The sequence below is a fragment of the Camponotus floridanus genome, unplaced genomic scaffold (assembly GCF_003227725.1).
Source record: "Camponotus floridanus strain SB8 unplaced genomic scaffold, Cflo_v7.5 scaffold146, whole genome shotgun sequence".
Taxonomy (NCBI): Eukaryota; Metazoa; Arthropoda; class Insecta; order Hymenoptera; family Formicidae; genus Camponotus; species Camponotus floridanus.
The window spans coordinates 409,248-426,072 of NW_020229266.1; the positions used below are offsets into that span (position 1 = coordinate 409,248).

Genomic DNA, 16,825 nt, shown 5'->3' on the forward strand with positions numbered 1-16,825 from the left:
ACATCTTGATTATGAAACCGATATATTTTAAATAGAAACGATCGATATTTTTAATCAATGCTGGCAATATTAAATGTAATTTCAAAATGGTTTTCATAATCATTTTCTTATATTCTCAGATAAACATAAAATTGTTATTTATCTTTAATTGAACTGATTAATGAATTATTCAATTTATTGAGAGATTCTTAAGAATTCTAATTATTAATATGCGCATGAGTGGGAGAACAATATAAATACACGCTTCAGATGTCTATTATCAGTTCAAGCAGCTTTGTTAAACTTAAGCATCTGTTTAACAAGATTTATAATTCTATCTTAAAATTAATCATTTGAGTTATGTGTTTCCATTGATCGTTGCACATAGAATCTATCAGGTAATTTTTATAAAATTTATATAAAATAAAAGTTTATAACATTTTATTGCAAAATCCCAATTTAATAGCATAATTAATGTGAAACAAAATATGATTTTAACACAAATTTCTTTCAAATATTATAAGTTGTTAATTTTATTTGATTGTCATAATTTTATTAAATTATTATATAATATGTTGCAATATTCATATTATTATCTTCTAAAATGCTAATATTATATTAATTGTGAGAAAATGTTTAATACGATATTATTAGATATCAAAATCGATACACTATAATTAAATAAACAAAAAGAACAAATAAAATAAATAAATAAGCTTTAAAACAATAATTAAATAGTTTATATAATTATATTATTTATTTAACTTATCAAGATAATTACGAATATTGAAAAAATCGAATATCTATTTTTATATATATTAAAAAATATTTATTTTATATATGACATTTTATATACGATTTTTATGTACGAAGAATAAAAAACAATAAACGGAAGAAGCTTAATCAAATAGTCAAGAAACATCAGGACAGTTAAGAAACAATGTTCATTACTATATTGGTATTTTCTATGTTTATTTTATTGGTATATAATTATTATGTGTATTATAAAAAATACGGGCAACTTCTTAATCTTATACCGGGACCATCGGGTTTTCCGATTATTGGCAATGCGCTCCAATTCTATGTGTCAACAGGTAAATACAAAATTTCTAACCTATTTACATTAATTGACAAACGAAATCTGTGTCAGAAGCAAAAATTCATAAATCATTTATTCTGAAACATATATTTATCAAGTTTATTATATGTAGATTACTTCTCTTTGCAATAACAATTTGCAATTCATTTTCTTTATTATTATTTATCTGTTTTCAACGTATTTGGATAGAAGTGCACATTAATGTTGAAAATAAAATTAGTGAATACATTTGTGTGTATTGATGTTTATAATATAATTTTCAGAGAAATTATGGAAGCTCTTCTGTAAATTATCTGATGAATATTATCCCATTATTAAATTCGGATTTTTTTATATATATTTAGTGGGTATTCGTCATCCAGATGATTTAGAGGTAATAAAAGAAATTTCATTCTCTGTACACATTACGATTGAATTAGATTGAAGAGTTTTGTGTTTTACAAAAAGATTTTTAAAAGACTGATAAAAAGTGTTTCTTAAAAAAAATGAAATCTAAATTGATACTCCATCGAGGTTAAAATAAAATACAGAAATACAATTTATAAATTATTTGTGCATCGAAGATTATAGTATATCTGAGATATCAGTATATATAAGATATTTCAGTAATATAATAAGTGAATAATATATATTTCTTTCTGTTTCTAATGATTTCAGATGATACTAAGCAGCACTAAGCATATCGAGAAAAGTTTTCTGTATAACATTGCTCATCCTTGGTTAAATACAGGTCTCGGCACTAGTACAGGTAATATAATAATAATATAATAATAAAATATTATATAATATAATATATAATATAATATAATATAATATATAATATAATATAATAATAAAATAATAAAATATAATAATGTTAATATATATATAAGTACATATATACTTTTCTACTATTAAAAAAGGCGTGTTAAATCGATTCTCGCATGTATTGTTGCCGCTTTTCCGCGATGCTGATTGATTGTCTCGATTCTCTCTTATTATGAATATATATTCAGAGTATAAATCGGCTGTCATCGCGGGTAATCGTTTATATTAATAGATTAATAGTGTGTTAGAAAAATATTTTTATTATTGTATAATTATGCTATGCTATTGTTATGCGATTAATAAGTTGTTATGTAAAAAAACAGAAAAAGTAGATTTTATAAGAAGTACACTTTAGAAGAAGAAATCATCTTAGTAAAAGCAATATGTCGGATCAAAAGGAATTTGAAAGAATGTATGAAGAAGTAGATAAATTATTTGAATTTGAACAATTAGATGGAATGGAAGTTCTGTTTTCTAATGAAACATAAGATAATATTCGAATTAATGATTCGACCGCGTAAGTACTTGAATTTTATATCATTTATTTAAATTAAAATTTAAAATATAAATTCTTATATTTTTTTCATTATTGCTTTTATATATTTCGTTTGTATTAATAATTCTACATATTTTATACCGTAAATTGTGTTTTATAATTTTGTGTGAAAAAAATTAACTTTTCCATATATATTGTAAATTATTATATTATGTATTTCTGTTTTTTGTATATTTATTATTAATTTTATAAACGTTTGTAAATTTATTTAATTATTTTTTTAATAATAATTTGAAAGAAAATTTAATTACACAGTAAAAATTTTGTGTAAAATTTAATATATTTTACATGTCACAATTTATCCACTCTAATTTTAATGTTAATTTAACAGAAGACAAGTATGTAAATAAATAACACAAGTAATATGTTTAAAAATAATATACACAAGTAATATGTTTAAAAATTAACATAAAAGTGTAACATTTAAATTTGATCTGAAATAAAGTTTAAAGTTTAAAAAAATCGTACGTAATTAAAGGAACATATGTCATTGGTATACATGTCATGTATACATGAGTATACATTGTTCTCAAAACATTTCAATTTAAATTGAAAATATAACTTCAATGCAGTCTCGAGATGGCATATCTCCACTTCTCCATTTCTCCATTTTTTCACATCTCCATTTCTCCATTTCTCCACATCTCCATTTCTCCATATCTCATTTTCTCCATTTCTCCATTTCTCCACATCTCCATATCTGTATACTCATTTACACATGGTCGCATGCATCATCTATTATATATTTTCATAAAAATTATCAAGTCATTCATCTTATAGATCATAATATATTATGATTGTTTCTCAAAACAGTTCAATTTAAAGTAATAATATAACTTCAACGTAGTCTCGAGTTGACATATCTCCACTTCTGCACATCTCCATATCTCCATTTCTTCATATCTCAATTTCATCATTTTTCCTCATCTCTATATCTCCATCTCTCCATGTCTCCACATCTCCATATCTGTAAACATAGTCGCATGCATTCTTTCCTATTTATTTTCATAAAAATTATCATGTCAATCATCGCGTCTATCGTAATACATTATGATTGTTTCTCAAAACATTTCAATTTAAATTAAAAATATAATTTCAATGCAGTCTTGAGATGACACATCTCCACTTCTCCATTTCTCCACATCTCCATATCTCCATCTCTCCATGTCTCCACATCTACATATCTAATGTAGTGTCCAGAATTTCCGCATTTATAGCATTGTATGTTTGTGTCTCGAATTGGTCGCGCGTGTTCAGTATCAAATTTATTTTTATTCGAGAAGCCAGGTGCTCGTGTGATAGACGGTCCGATAAGCTTCTCTTCTGTGCTCGCGTCCTTTATCGCTTTTTGGAGCGTGATGTTGCGTGAACGCACGAGAATTTTTAATTCGTCTCGCAATCCAATTTGGAAGTTTATTAGAGCCTGTTTTTTAATTGTTTCTTGTATGACTTGTTTGAATGAAGGTGGTCGTTCTTCTCCTTGCATCATAGATTCATATAATATAATCCTATTCTAAAAAAGGCATGTTAAGTCGATTCTCGAAAGTCTCGAAGTATTGTTGCCTCTTTTCGCGATGCCAATTAGTTCTTTTATTGCGCTCAATTCATGTTGTGAGCAGCTGTCATTTGCGATTATTACAAATTTTGATAGCTTGTGTGACAGTGAGAAATGTATATATAATAAAAGGGAATAAATGGCGCGCGCTTTGTGTTGTCTAGTCTATTACAATTTGTTGTGAAACGTCACTTCGTTTACAAGCCAGATCACAGAAAATCAAATAAAATGTTACAATTAGACTTAAATATATTACATATCTAGTTTTATTTTTAATCCGCAGCGGTGCACAATATAACTCAGGATAACTGCGAAATATAGATGTCACTGTTCTGTAATTCCTTTTATCTTTATCCTTAAATCTTTATTAGTTAAACTGATTACAAAATTAGCTTTCTTTTTACAAGCGAGATTTCGCGGGAAGTGTAGAACAACAACTACTAAAAGTACTTTTAATATTACACTACGGTAAAAAAAAGCTCTGATGAACTGTCATCTATGTATGCGAGTCTGAATTAAATATAAACTTGAAATTAAAAATATTATAGTTGTTGTTATTAAAGTTAAAAAACATTAATAGAATATTATACTAAATAGTGAATTTATCTCTGTTACAAAAATTAATAAAAAAGAAATTTGCAGGTGAGATAATTTCGCTGTGATGCACGTACATATTGTTATAAATGATAAAAGTAGATAAGAGAGATATTCTAGTTGAATCAAACACCATCACTAATAGATTGTAATATCAGTAATAGATTTAATTAATATTAATTTAGATATATTATATATTATATATTATATATTTATATATTATATATTATATATTTATATATTTATATTATTATTAAACATTAGATATTTATAGTAATTTATTTTTATCTGGTAATTTTAGAGATATTCTTTTTAGTTAAATCAAATACACTATCACGAATAGATTGTACTATCAGTAATAGACTTAATTATTATTAATTTATATATTATATATTATATATTATATGTAACATAATTATATATATATACAGGGTGTTTCATTTTAATCCGACCACCTAAATTTCTCGGATCCTAAGCAAGATAGAGAAAAATGTTTTAGACAAAAGTTGTATGGTTTCAATGGGGACATAAGATGGTATCATTAGTTTGATCTTAAAGAGCCACCTGAAGGACACGCGAAGGTCAGCTCCAACTTTTTAAATGGGACACCCTATATGCTTTTGCATATTCTTGTAGCTCATCTCAAGAGCTTTCCAAAACACTATAATTAAGTTAGTTTTCATTAAGTACTTTCCAAGTTATGAGGCTTGAAAACATTTTTTAATTTTACATAAACCGTAAAATATCTAGTAAACATTCATTTTTCGATTATCTTACCTTGATACTTTTATGTACAAAATAATGAGAGGAATCAATTGGTGTAAAGAAAACACATAGTTGTTTCTAAGAAAAAATATGTAATTTGCAATTAACAATTCCATATTTTTTCTTAAAAACAACTGTATGTTTTCTTTACACCAATTGATTCCTCTCATTATTTTGTACATAAAAGTATGAAGGTAAGATAATCGAAAAATGAATGGTTTACTAGATATTTTATGGTTTATGTAAAATTAAGAAATTATTTCAAGCCTTATAACTCAAAAAGTACTTAATAAAAAGGTACTTAATTATAGTGTTTTGGAAAGCTCTCGAGATAAGCTACAGGAATATGCAATAAAAAATAGGGGTTCCCATTTAAGATTTCAAACTTGCCCCCCCTCACCGCCCAGGGGAAGGGGTGGGGAGGCTGATTTTAACGTCATTGTACGTCCCCCTCGAAATGATGAAATTTTGATTCTAACCATTTTTTCGTAGTGTGCTTATTTTTCGAGTTATTTGGCTGCCTAAGTTAAAATGGGTCACCCTGTATATTTATAATAATTTATTTCTATCTGCGAATTCAAAAAGATATAATTATAAAATAATAATTACATTTACGTTGCAATTTCTCTTTTATAGCACAATTTTATGTTATCTTGTTTCTGTTTTAGCGATTAAGTGGCGAGCGCGGCGAAAGATGTTAACTCCTGTGTTCCATTTTAATATATTAAATAAGTTTGTTGATACCTTAATCAAGGAGGGCGATTGCATGACAAAATCTTTGAAAGATGTCGGAGGGATAGTTGTAGAAGATTTATTACCATTTATTAGTGAACATACGCTAAATGCGATATGCGGTAAGTGGTTCTTATTTTGCATTATTTATACAGGAATTTTATTCTAAGTGATTATAGCTTCAAATAAATATAGAATAATGTTTCTATACGAAGTATCAATAATCAACAAGGAAAAATAGATAATATTCAATATTTTTGAAAAAAAACAATCTACAAAATATTCACCTGTAAATAATCTTCGACTGTTTTAATTAAATGCATTTAGAAACTGTCATGGGTGCATCTTTGCAAAAATTTGACGAGTTGCAACAAAAGTATCGAAATGCGGTTCACGATATAACCGAATTATTTATTTACAGGTAATTTATAAATATAGAATATAATTATATGATATTTTAACTAATAATTCATCTCAATTGTTTTAAATTATAATCTTATTTTCTAACTTTTAATCTATCTATGATCTTTTAACTGTGATACATTACATTATACATTATGAAAAATAAATTAATTAATGAATAATTACGTAAAGGGAAACTTACAATTAGTGAAAACGGCACTTCGTTTACAAGTCGAAAATTTTTAATCAAAATCTATTGTATGTGTATCACTAAATATTTCATTACATAATTATTTGTAATTTTTAAAATGTTGAAATTATCAGAACAATAAAAAAATAAATAAATTGTATTCAAAATTTGTAAAATAATTATCTTTGATCAAAACTTTATAACCTTGATAAAATAAAAAGTTTTTAGTACAAATTCTACTTTTTTGTAACATATATAGATTTAAATTTTTTATATATTCTTTACAATCTATGGTTATTAAAGATTAAAATAATTTCATGATGGCTTTAATTAAGGCTTTTACAAAATAACATTATTGGAATTATATCATCATTTGAAATTATGTAGTTTTATTGAATTTCGATTTAGAGGATTAAGGCCTTGGTTGTATAATGATTTATTATTCTCATTGTCACCACAAGGAAGAAAGCAAAAGAAAATCTTGAAAATATTGCATGGATTTACGGAAAAAGTACGTTATCACATTAATTTAAACCTTACAACGCTCTTATATGTAAAATAACTATAAATCTCGTAATCTTTGTAGGATTACATTATTTATTTTAAATATTAATATTATGTTATAAATATCTATGATATAATACAATACCATTGCTGTTTAATATAAAAAAATCTTGTCAAAAATTAAATATTGTACTTGTATAGATCATCGCGGAAAGAAAACTTTATCACGAACGCACCAATGACCGATACTTAAAAAACCTTGAAAGTAACAAAGAGACAGAAAATTTCGAAGAGTTTGGAAGTACGTAAGAGATCAGAGCTTCTAATTTAAGTTTGGCTGCGCAATTAATTTAATATTATACATTATGCTTGCATTATTTATATTAAACACATAATCACATGTAATAATACAACATATGTTTGCTGTAAATTAAATCATTATTATTTGTATAATAGAGTTTAAATTTTAAACAAGAACTGTTATTGTATAATGAAAGTGTGACATGTAAAAGTGAAATTGTAATTAATATGCTTTTTTTAGTTAAAAAAAATGGGCTAGCCATGCTGGACCTTTTAATAGCGGCATCTCGAGAAAATTCTCTAACTGATATGGATATCAGAGAAGAAGTTGACACTTTCGTATTTGCAGTATGTATCTGTAAACTTTTTTTTGTACATGATATCTAAGTATGTATCTAAGTACATGATATCTAAGATATCTAAGTAATTTTTTGTACATGATGTCTAAGTATGTATAACAATATAACGATATGTATATGATGATGGTTATAGGGTCATGATACTACAGCGACGGGCATAATGTTTGCTTTACTTCTCTTAGCTGAGCATAAAGATATCCAGGTACCTATTTCTCGCAATATATTGCCATATATAATTTAAGACTTTTATTCAACGTAATAAAGATATCAAATTCTTGTTACGATATATTTTTCCTAGATATATTAGAATTTGATTCATTAAGAATTTATTTTTATCTGTGCACTGAAAATCAGAATTGAGAAATACATTTTCATTATATTATTGATGACACAGGAGCGTGTGAGGGCTGAAGTCGATACTGTGATGCAAGAGAATGGAGGGAAACTTAACACGAAGTCATTACAAAATTTATCATATTTAGACAGATGTTTAAAGGAAGCGCTACGTTTGTATCCCAGCGTGTCTTGGATATTACGCAAGACTGGGGATGCTGTAAAATTACGTAATTATAGTCACTTTTTGCTGCATATATTTTTGAATATGTTACATAGTATGGAGTATATATTATTGAATGAAAAGTAAGATTAATTAGAATTTTAAGAGTACAATATTGTTATATTTTATTTTTCTCAAAGAAGCTCTTATTTTCGTGAATTTTAGTATTTTTCAATTTTATAATAATTTTCAGAATCATATATCGTACCTGCTGGAACGACCATAGGTCTTCATATCTACGCAGTTCACAGAGATCCCAATTTTTGGCCAAATCCAGATGTATTTGATCCAGACAGATTCTTACCCGAAAGGATAAAGAATCGTCATCCTTATTCTTATATACCATTCAGCGCAGGACCGAGAAATTGCATAGGTGAATTGATCGCGATTTTCGTTTTTCTTCGTATCGATAATTTATCATAAATTTCAAATTGTAGGTCAACGTCTCGGTTTGCTGATGATGAAAGCTATGATAGCTCCTTTGATATATAATTTTTACTTGGAACCTGTTGAGTATTTAAAAAATATTCGATTATTGCTTGATTTAGTAATGCATCCTGCTCATCCGGTTCATATAAGATTCATCCCGATCAAATGCAAACAGCCGTTTAAAAATAACGTGGATATTGCAAGAGTGTAACAAGATGATGCAGTGGGAAAAATCGAAGAAAATTGTTATGCATATTATACGTTCAACATTATGAGGGGAAAATATTATGTAAACATTAAGTTTAATTATTAAAATATATACATAAAAATCTTATAAATCAGAACTCTATATACCCAAATTTAACGTATGTAAGGATCCTCCTATCATGTGCAATCACAATAAAAACGTTTATCCATAAAATATATGTGTGCAAAGCTAATAAAACAGTTATTTTTTTGCGTCTTATTTATAGAATTAAAGAAAATTTTAATCGATGCAATCGACATTTCCCACACGAGTTTTGCGCTGGATGAAAATGAATATCTTTTTCTCGAAATAATACACGCATCATATATTAAGGTGTTAAAATTTATAGATATCTATTTCGATGATTAGAGGACGCCATAGTGGATCATGATTGCTGTTTTAATTTTCATCTTTATTTGCTGTAACAAGTTTTCTTTCTTTGGATTAATGAATTGTTTTCTATTTTTTTTTTTGGTAACTACAATCTTTTTCTTCGAAATAATTTTCAATCGACGAAATATATTCATCATATACTTGAATCGATTTACAATACTGTGATTATATTTTTATATCTGCAGCAGTTTAAATTTGTCAAGAAAGTTAATTAAATTAAATTTTTTTTTTGTTATACGAAATAATATTTTTATGTTTTTTCTTTGTCCATTTTCAATTTTAGGTGATAAATGTTTTAATTATACATTTGAAAGATGTAGTGTATTTTGAAGATCACCACATTATCGTACAACTTTAAATTTAATTCCTTCACCTTTACGTCACATTCAAATGACTCTCCAAGGTCAAATCATTGCCACTGTCTGATGGCCCCCTCCAAGCCATACAACTTTTGTCTAAAACATTTCTCTCTAAAGTGCATAGTTTATGAAATATTCGACCGGTCCGGGACTTTTGGGACACCTTGTATATGTTTCTAACGGTAACGTTTGCGCACACTGAAAAGGTTTGGTATTTACAAATATGATTGCATAGTTAAATAATTATAGTTGCAATTATCATTTTTATAGTTATTGTAACTAGAATGTTAGTAAAAATAACTTTATACGAATAGCTTTATACGAGTTCAGCCCATCAAGGTAAAAATTTTACTATAAATTATGATAATATGAAATATTAATATAGTAAAATATCAAGTAACATATGGTATATTAAATAACCATTTTTCATAATCTACACAATCACAATTATGATAAATGTAACCATATTCTTGACATTCGTTTCACTATTTATTATTTTTCAATATGTTTACTATATAAAAGATAAACTATATAACTATAAAAGGTAAAAAAGTAATCATATATATAAACATTTCTGTGATTATATTAATAGTTCATTTAACTATGTTTTTAACTGCAAATTTATACTATAAATATCATTGAAATTGAAAAAGAGATGTGTGACACGTGTTTCTTCGTTTGTCGCTACGCGGCGACATTATAAATGATGACTAACTCGTTTCAATTTTTTATGAAATGTGTATAAAAAGATTGGTACTTAGACGAAGTCTAAAATATATTTTTTTTCCTCTTATGAGTAGTAATACTAGAATAGAGGACGTTGCTTACATGTACATCAGAGAGCCACGTGTGCTGCGCATCAGAGCGCTCTTCCTAGCATTATTGTTTATTAATTTAAATATATTATATAATTAAATTCTTCCTAATAACATATAGTACTTTTTTCATAATGTGAATGAACGTATCTTATAAGCTATAAAGTTATGAGAACTACATACATTGTTAACTTAATTATATATAAAAATATAATATTTTACTATTAATGTAAATACAATTTATTATTATAGTATATAGTTCCTTTTACTTTCATTTTAGTAGCATCATATTTATAGTATCACTTACCATGTAAAAATGACAGTTATGTGTGTGCCATACATATAGTTACATTGAAATATACTAATTTTACAATAACAATAATATATTGTTGGATTTGTTATAAATCACACTGCTAAAATAACTATATAATGTAGGTGCCGCCAAAAATAACTATACTTTATAGTTAAATTATGATAACGGCAACCATATTTTTTTCTCAGCATATTTATTAAATTAATTATTTGTAAATGCAGAGCAAAAGTTGCATTCAAATAATTAAGATTCCTTTATGCTATACACAGTCCTTTCTTATCGCCATTTTTTGGTGTTCATTGGATATTACTATATATACCAGTGAACACCAAAAAAACGGTGATAATATATATATATATATAAATATATATATATATATATCACCGTTTTTGGTTGTTCACAATTATAATATATATATATTATTATATATATATATATATTATCACTAATTATATGCTATTATATATATATTATATATATATATATATATATAGCATAATATTAGACCATTATGGAGTAATATTTTAATTAGACCATTATGGAGTATATTTTAATATAACCAAAATGTTATATTCGATAAATGTTTNGATATAACCGAATTATTTATTTACAGGTAATTTATAAATATAGAATATAATTATATGATATTTTAACTAATTAATTCATCTCAATTGTTTTTAAATTATAATCTTATTTTCTAACTTTAATCTATCTATGATCTTTTAACTGTGATACATTACATTATACATTATGAAAAATAAATTAATTAATGAATAATTACGTAAAGGGAACTTACAATTAGTGAAAACGGCACTTCGTTTACAAGTCGAAAATTTTTAATCAAAATCTATTGTATGTGTATCACTAAATATTTCATTACATAATTATTTGTAATTTTTAAAATGTTGAAATTATCAGAACAATAAAAAAATAAATAAATTGTATTCAAAATTTGTAAAATAATTATCTTTGATCAAAACTTTATAACCTTGATAAAATAAAAAGTTTTTAGTACAAATTCTACTTTTTTGTAACATATATAGATTTAAATTTTTTATATATTCTTTACAATCTATGGTTATTAAAGATTAAAATAATTTCATGATGGCTTTAATTAAGGCTTTTACAAAATAACATTATTGGAATTATATCATCATTTGAAATATGTAGTTTTATTGAATTTCGATTTAGAGGATTAAGGCCTTGGTTGTATAATGATTTATTATTCTCATTGTCACCACAAGGAAGAAAGCAAAAGAAAATCTTGAAAATATTGCATGGATTTACGGAAAAAGTACGTTATCACATTAATTTAAACCTTACAACGCTCTTATATGTAAAATAACTATAAATCTCGTAATCTTTGTAGGATTACATTATTTATTTTAAATATTAATATTATGTTATAAATATCTATGATATAATACAATACCATTGCTGTTTAATATAAAAAAATCTTGTCAAAAATTAAATATTGTACTTGTATAGATCATCGCGGAAAGAAAACTTTATCACGAACGCACCAATGACCGATACTTAAAAAACCTTGAAAGTAACAAAGAGACAGAAAATTTCGAAGAGTTTGGAAGTACGTAAGAGATCAGAGCTTCTAATTTAAGTTTGGCTGCGCAATTAATTTAATATTATACATTATGCTTGCATTATTTATATTAAACACATAATCACATGTAATAATACAACATATGTTTGCTGTAAAATTAAATCATTATTATTTGTATAATAGAGTTTAAATTTTAAACAAGAACTGTTATTGTATAATGAAAGTGTGACATGTAAAAGTGAAATTGTAATTAATATGCTTTTTTTAGTTAAAAAAAATGGGCTAGCCATGCTGGACCTTTTAATAGCGGCATCTCGAGAAAATTCTCTAACTGATATGGATATCAGAGAAGAAGTTGACACTTTCGTATTTGCAGTATGTATCTGTAAACTTTTTTTTGTACATGATATCTAAGTATGTATCTAAGTACATGATATCTAAGATATCTAAGTAATTTTTTGTACATGATGTCTAAGTATGTATAACAATATAACGATATGTATATGATGATGGTTATAGGGTCATGATACTACAGCGACGGGCATAATGTTTGCTTTACTTCTCTTAGCTGAGCATAAAGATATCCAGGTACCTATTTCTCGCAATATATTGCCATATATAATTTAAGACTTTTATTCAACGTAATAAAGATATCAAATTCTTGTTACGATATATTTTTCCTAGATATATTAGAATTTGATTCATTAAGAATTTATTTTTATCTGTGCACTGAAAATCAGAATTGAGAAATACATTTTCATTATATTATTGATGACACAGGAGCGTGTGAGGGCTGAAGTCGATACTGTGATGCAAGAGAATGGAGGGAAACTTAACACGAAGTCATTACAAAATTTATCATATTTAGACAGATGTTTAAAGGAAGCGCTACGTTTGTATCCCAGCGTGTCTTGGATATTACGCAAGACTGGGGATGCTGTAAAATTACGTAATTATAGTCACTTTTTGCTGCATATATTTTTGAATATGTTACATAGTATGGAGTATATATTATTGAATGAAAAGTAAGATTAATTAGAATTTTAAGAGTACAATATTGTTATATTTTATTTTTCTCAAAGAAGCTCTTATTTTCGTGAATTTTAGTATTTTTCAATTTTATAATAATTTTCAGAATCATATATCGTACCTGCTGGAACGACCATAGGTCTTCATATCTACGCAGTTCACAGAGATCCCAATTTTTGGCCAAATCCAGATGTATTTGATCCAGACAGATTCTTACCCGAAAGGATAAAGAATCGTCATCCTTATTCTTATATACCATTCAGCGCAGGACCGAGAAATTGCATAGGTGAATTGATCGCGATTTTCGTTTTTCTTCGTATCGATAATTTATCATAAATTTCAAATTGTAGGTCAACGTCTCGGTTTGCTGATGATGAAAGCTATGATAGCTCCTTTGATATATAATTTTTACTTGGAACCTGTTGAGTATTTAAAAAATATTCGATTATTGCTTGATTTAGTAATGCATCCTGCTCATCCGGTTCATATAAGATTCATCCCGATCAAATGCAAACAGCCGTTTAAAAATAACGTGGATATTGCAAGAGTGTAACAAGATGATGCAGTGGGAAAAATCGAAGAAAATTGTTATGCATATTATACGTTCAACATTATGAGGGGAAAATATTATGTAAACATTAAGTTTAATTATTAAAATATATACATAAAAATCTTATAAATCAGAACTCTATATACCCAAATTTAACGTATGTAAGGATCCTCTATCATGTGCAATCACAATAAAAACGTTTATCCATAAAATATATGTGTGCAAAGCTAATAAAACAGTTATTTTTTTGCGTCTTATTTATAGAATTAAAGAAAATTTTAATCGATGCAATCGACATTTCCCACACGAGTTTTGCGCTGGATGAAAATGAATATCTTTTTCTCGAAATAATACACGCATCATATATTAAGGTGTTAAAATTTATAGATATCTATTTCGATGATTAGAGGACGCCATAGTGGATCATGATTGCTGTTTTAATTTTCATCTTTATTTGCTGTAACAAGTTTTCTTTCTTTGGATTAATGAATTGTTTTCTATTTTTTTTTTTGGTAACTACAATCTTTTTCTTCGAAATAATTTTCAATCGACGAAATATATTCATCATATACTTGAATCGATTTACAATACTGTGATTATATTTTTATATCTGCAGCAGTTTAAATTTGTCAAGAAAGTTAATTAAATTAAATTTTTTTTTTGTTATACGAAATAATATTTTTATGTTTTTTCTTTGTCCATTTTCAATTTTAGGTGATAAATGTTTTAATTATACATTTGAAAGATGTAGTGTATTTTGAAAGATCACCACATTATCGTACAACTTTAAATTTAATTCCTTCACCTTTACGTCACATTCAAATGACTCTCCAAGGTCAAATCATTGCCACTGTCTGATGGCCCCCTCCAAGCCATACAACTTTTGTCTAAAACATTTCTCTCTAAAGTGCATAGTTTATGAAATATTCGACCGGTCCGGGACTTTTGGGACACCTTGTATATGTTTCTAACGGTAACGTTTGCGCACACTGAAAAGTGTTTGGTATTTACAAATATGATTGCATAGTTAAATAATTATAGTTGCAATTATCATTTTTATAGTTATTGTAACTAGAATGTTAGTAAAAATAACTTTATACGAATAGCTTTATACGAGTTCAGCCCATCAAGGTAAAAATTTTACTATAAATTATGATAATATGAAATATTAATATAGTAAAATATCAAGTAACATATGGTATATTAAATAACCATTTTTCATAATCTACACAATCACAATTATGATAAATGTAACCATATTCTTGACATTCGTTTCACTATTTATTATTTTTCAATATGTTTACTATATAAAAGATAAACTATATAACTATAAAAGGTAAAAAAGTAATCATATATATAAACATTTCTGTGATTATATTAATAGTTCATTTAACTATGTTTTTAACTGCAAATTTATACTATAAATATCATTGAAATTGAAAAGAGATGTGTGACACGTGTTTCTTCGTTTGTCGCTACGCGGCGACATTATAAATGATGACTAACTCGTATTCAATTTTTTATGAAATGTGTATAAAAGATTGGTACTTAGACGAAGTCTAAAATATATTTTTTTTCCTCTTATGAGTAGTAATACTAGAATAGAGGACGTTGCTTACATGTACATCAGAGAGCCACGTGTGCTGCGCATCAGAGCGCTCTTCCTAGCATTATTGTTTATTAATTTAAATATATTATATAATTAAATTCTTCCTAATAACATATAGTACTTTTTTCATAATGTGAATGAACGTATCTTATAAGCTATAAAGTTATGAGAACTACATACATTGTTAACTTAATTATATATAAAAAATATAATATTTTACTATTAATGTAAATACAATTTATTATTATAGTATATAGTTCCTTTTACTTTCATTTTAGTAGCATCATATTTATAGTATCACTTACCATGTAAAAATGACAGTTATGTGTGTGCCATACATATAGTTACATGAAAATATACTAATTTTACAATAACAATAATATATTGTTGGATTTGTTATAAATCACACTGCTAAAATAACTATATAAATGTAGGTGCCGCCAAAAATAACTATACTTTATAGTTAAATTATGATAACGGCAACCATATTTTTTTCTCAGCATATTTATTAAATTAATTATTTGTAAATGCAAGAGCAAAAGTTGCATTCAAATAATTAAGATTCCTTTATGCTATACACCAGTCCTTTCTTATCGCCATTTTTTGGTGTTCATTGGGATATACATATATATACCAGTGAACACCAAAAAACGGTGATATATATATATATATATATATATATATATATATATATATCACCGTTTTTTGGTGTTCACAATTATATATATATATATATATATATATATATATATATATATATCACTAATTATATGCTATATATATATATATATATATATATATATATATAGCATATAATTAGACCATTATGGAGTATATTTTAATTAGACCATTATGGAGTATATTTTAATATAACCAAAATGTTATATTCGATAAATGATTTGCAATATATATGATTATGTATTTTATATGTTACATATACATATATTCTACTATAATATATAATTCTACTATATTAGAATACTAAAGTAGAAACTATAGTAGAATTATAATATATAATTCTACTATAATACATATATTCTACTATAATGATAATTAAATCTTTTATCATCTTTATAATATCTGTTTCTTATATTGTATTAATTTCGGATTTATACTTTCTTT

General features: G+C 25.9%; 2 protein-coding genes across 3 annotated transcripts; both read left to right on the plus strand.

Moving 5' to 3' along the window:
- The first annotated feature begins 282 nt into the window (after positions 1-282).
- On the plus strand, positions 283-9,202 carry LOC112637241 (cytochrome P450 4C1-like). 2 transcript variants are annotated; one of them, XM_025406499.1, is made up of 13 exons: positions 283-377; positions 853-1,073; positions 1,342-1,451; positions 1,736-1,826; positions 6,024-6,209; positions 6,415-6,508; positions 7,067-7,190; positions 7,385-7,484; positions 7,725-7,831; positions 7,976-8,044; positions 8,237-8,405; positions 8,592-8,771; positions 8,836-9,202. In XM_025406499.1, exons 2-13 carry the CDS (start codon positions 920-922, stop codon positions 9,036-9,038), a joined length of 1,587 nt encoding a protein of 528 aa, XP_025262284.1. In that variant the 5' UTR covers positions 283-377; positions 853-919; the 3' UTR covers positions 9,039-9,202. The 2 variants fall into 2 exon arrangements, with proteins under 2 accessions (XP_025262284.1, XP_025262285.1); XM_025406500.1 differs by having other exon boundaries at positions 7,088-7,190.
- A 2,346-nt stretch (positions 9,203-11,548) lies between these two features.
- Positions 11,549-14,593, plus strand: LOC112637243 (cytochrome P450 4C1-like). The gene is made up of 8 exons (XM_025406502.1): positions 11,549-11,567; positions 12,146-12,248; positions 12,443-12,542; positions 12,784-12,890; positions 13,035-13,103; positions 13,296-13,464; positions 13,651-13,830; positions 13,895-14,593. Exons 4-8 carry the CDS (start codon positions 12,804-12,806, stop codon positions 14,095-14,097), a joined length of 708 nt encoding a protein of 235 aa, XP_025262287.1. The 5' UTR covers positions 11,549-11,567; positions 12,146-12,248; positions 12,443-12,542; positions 12,784-12,803; the 3' UTR covers positions 14,098-14,593.
- The last annotated feature ends 2,232 nt before the right edge of the window (positions 14,594-16,825 follow it).

Coding starts and splice junctions, on each gene's coding strand:
- LOC112637243 (XM_025406502.1), top strand. CDS start 12,804: ATGCTGGACCTTTTAATAGCGGCATCTCGAGAAAATTCTCTAACTGAT. Junction 12,891..13,034: donor TTGACACTTTCGTATTTGCA/GTATGTATCTGT, acceptor TGATGGTTATAG/GGTCATGATACTACAGCGAC. Junction 13,831..13,894: donor AGGACCGAGAAATTGCATAG/GTGAATTGATCG, acceptor TTCAAATTGTAG/GTCAACGTCTCGGTTTGCTG.
- LOC112637241 (XM_025406499.1), top strand. CDS start 920: ATGTTCATTACTATATTGGTATTTTCTATGTTTATTTTATTGGTATAT. Junction 1,074..1,341: donor CCAATTCTATGTGTCAACAG/GTAAATACAAAA, acceptor TATAATTTTCAG/AGAAATTATGGAAGCTCTTC. Junction 7,191..7,384: donor TGCATGGATTTACGGAAAAA/GTACGTTATCAC, acceptor GTACTTGTATAG/ATCATCGCGGAAAGAAAACT.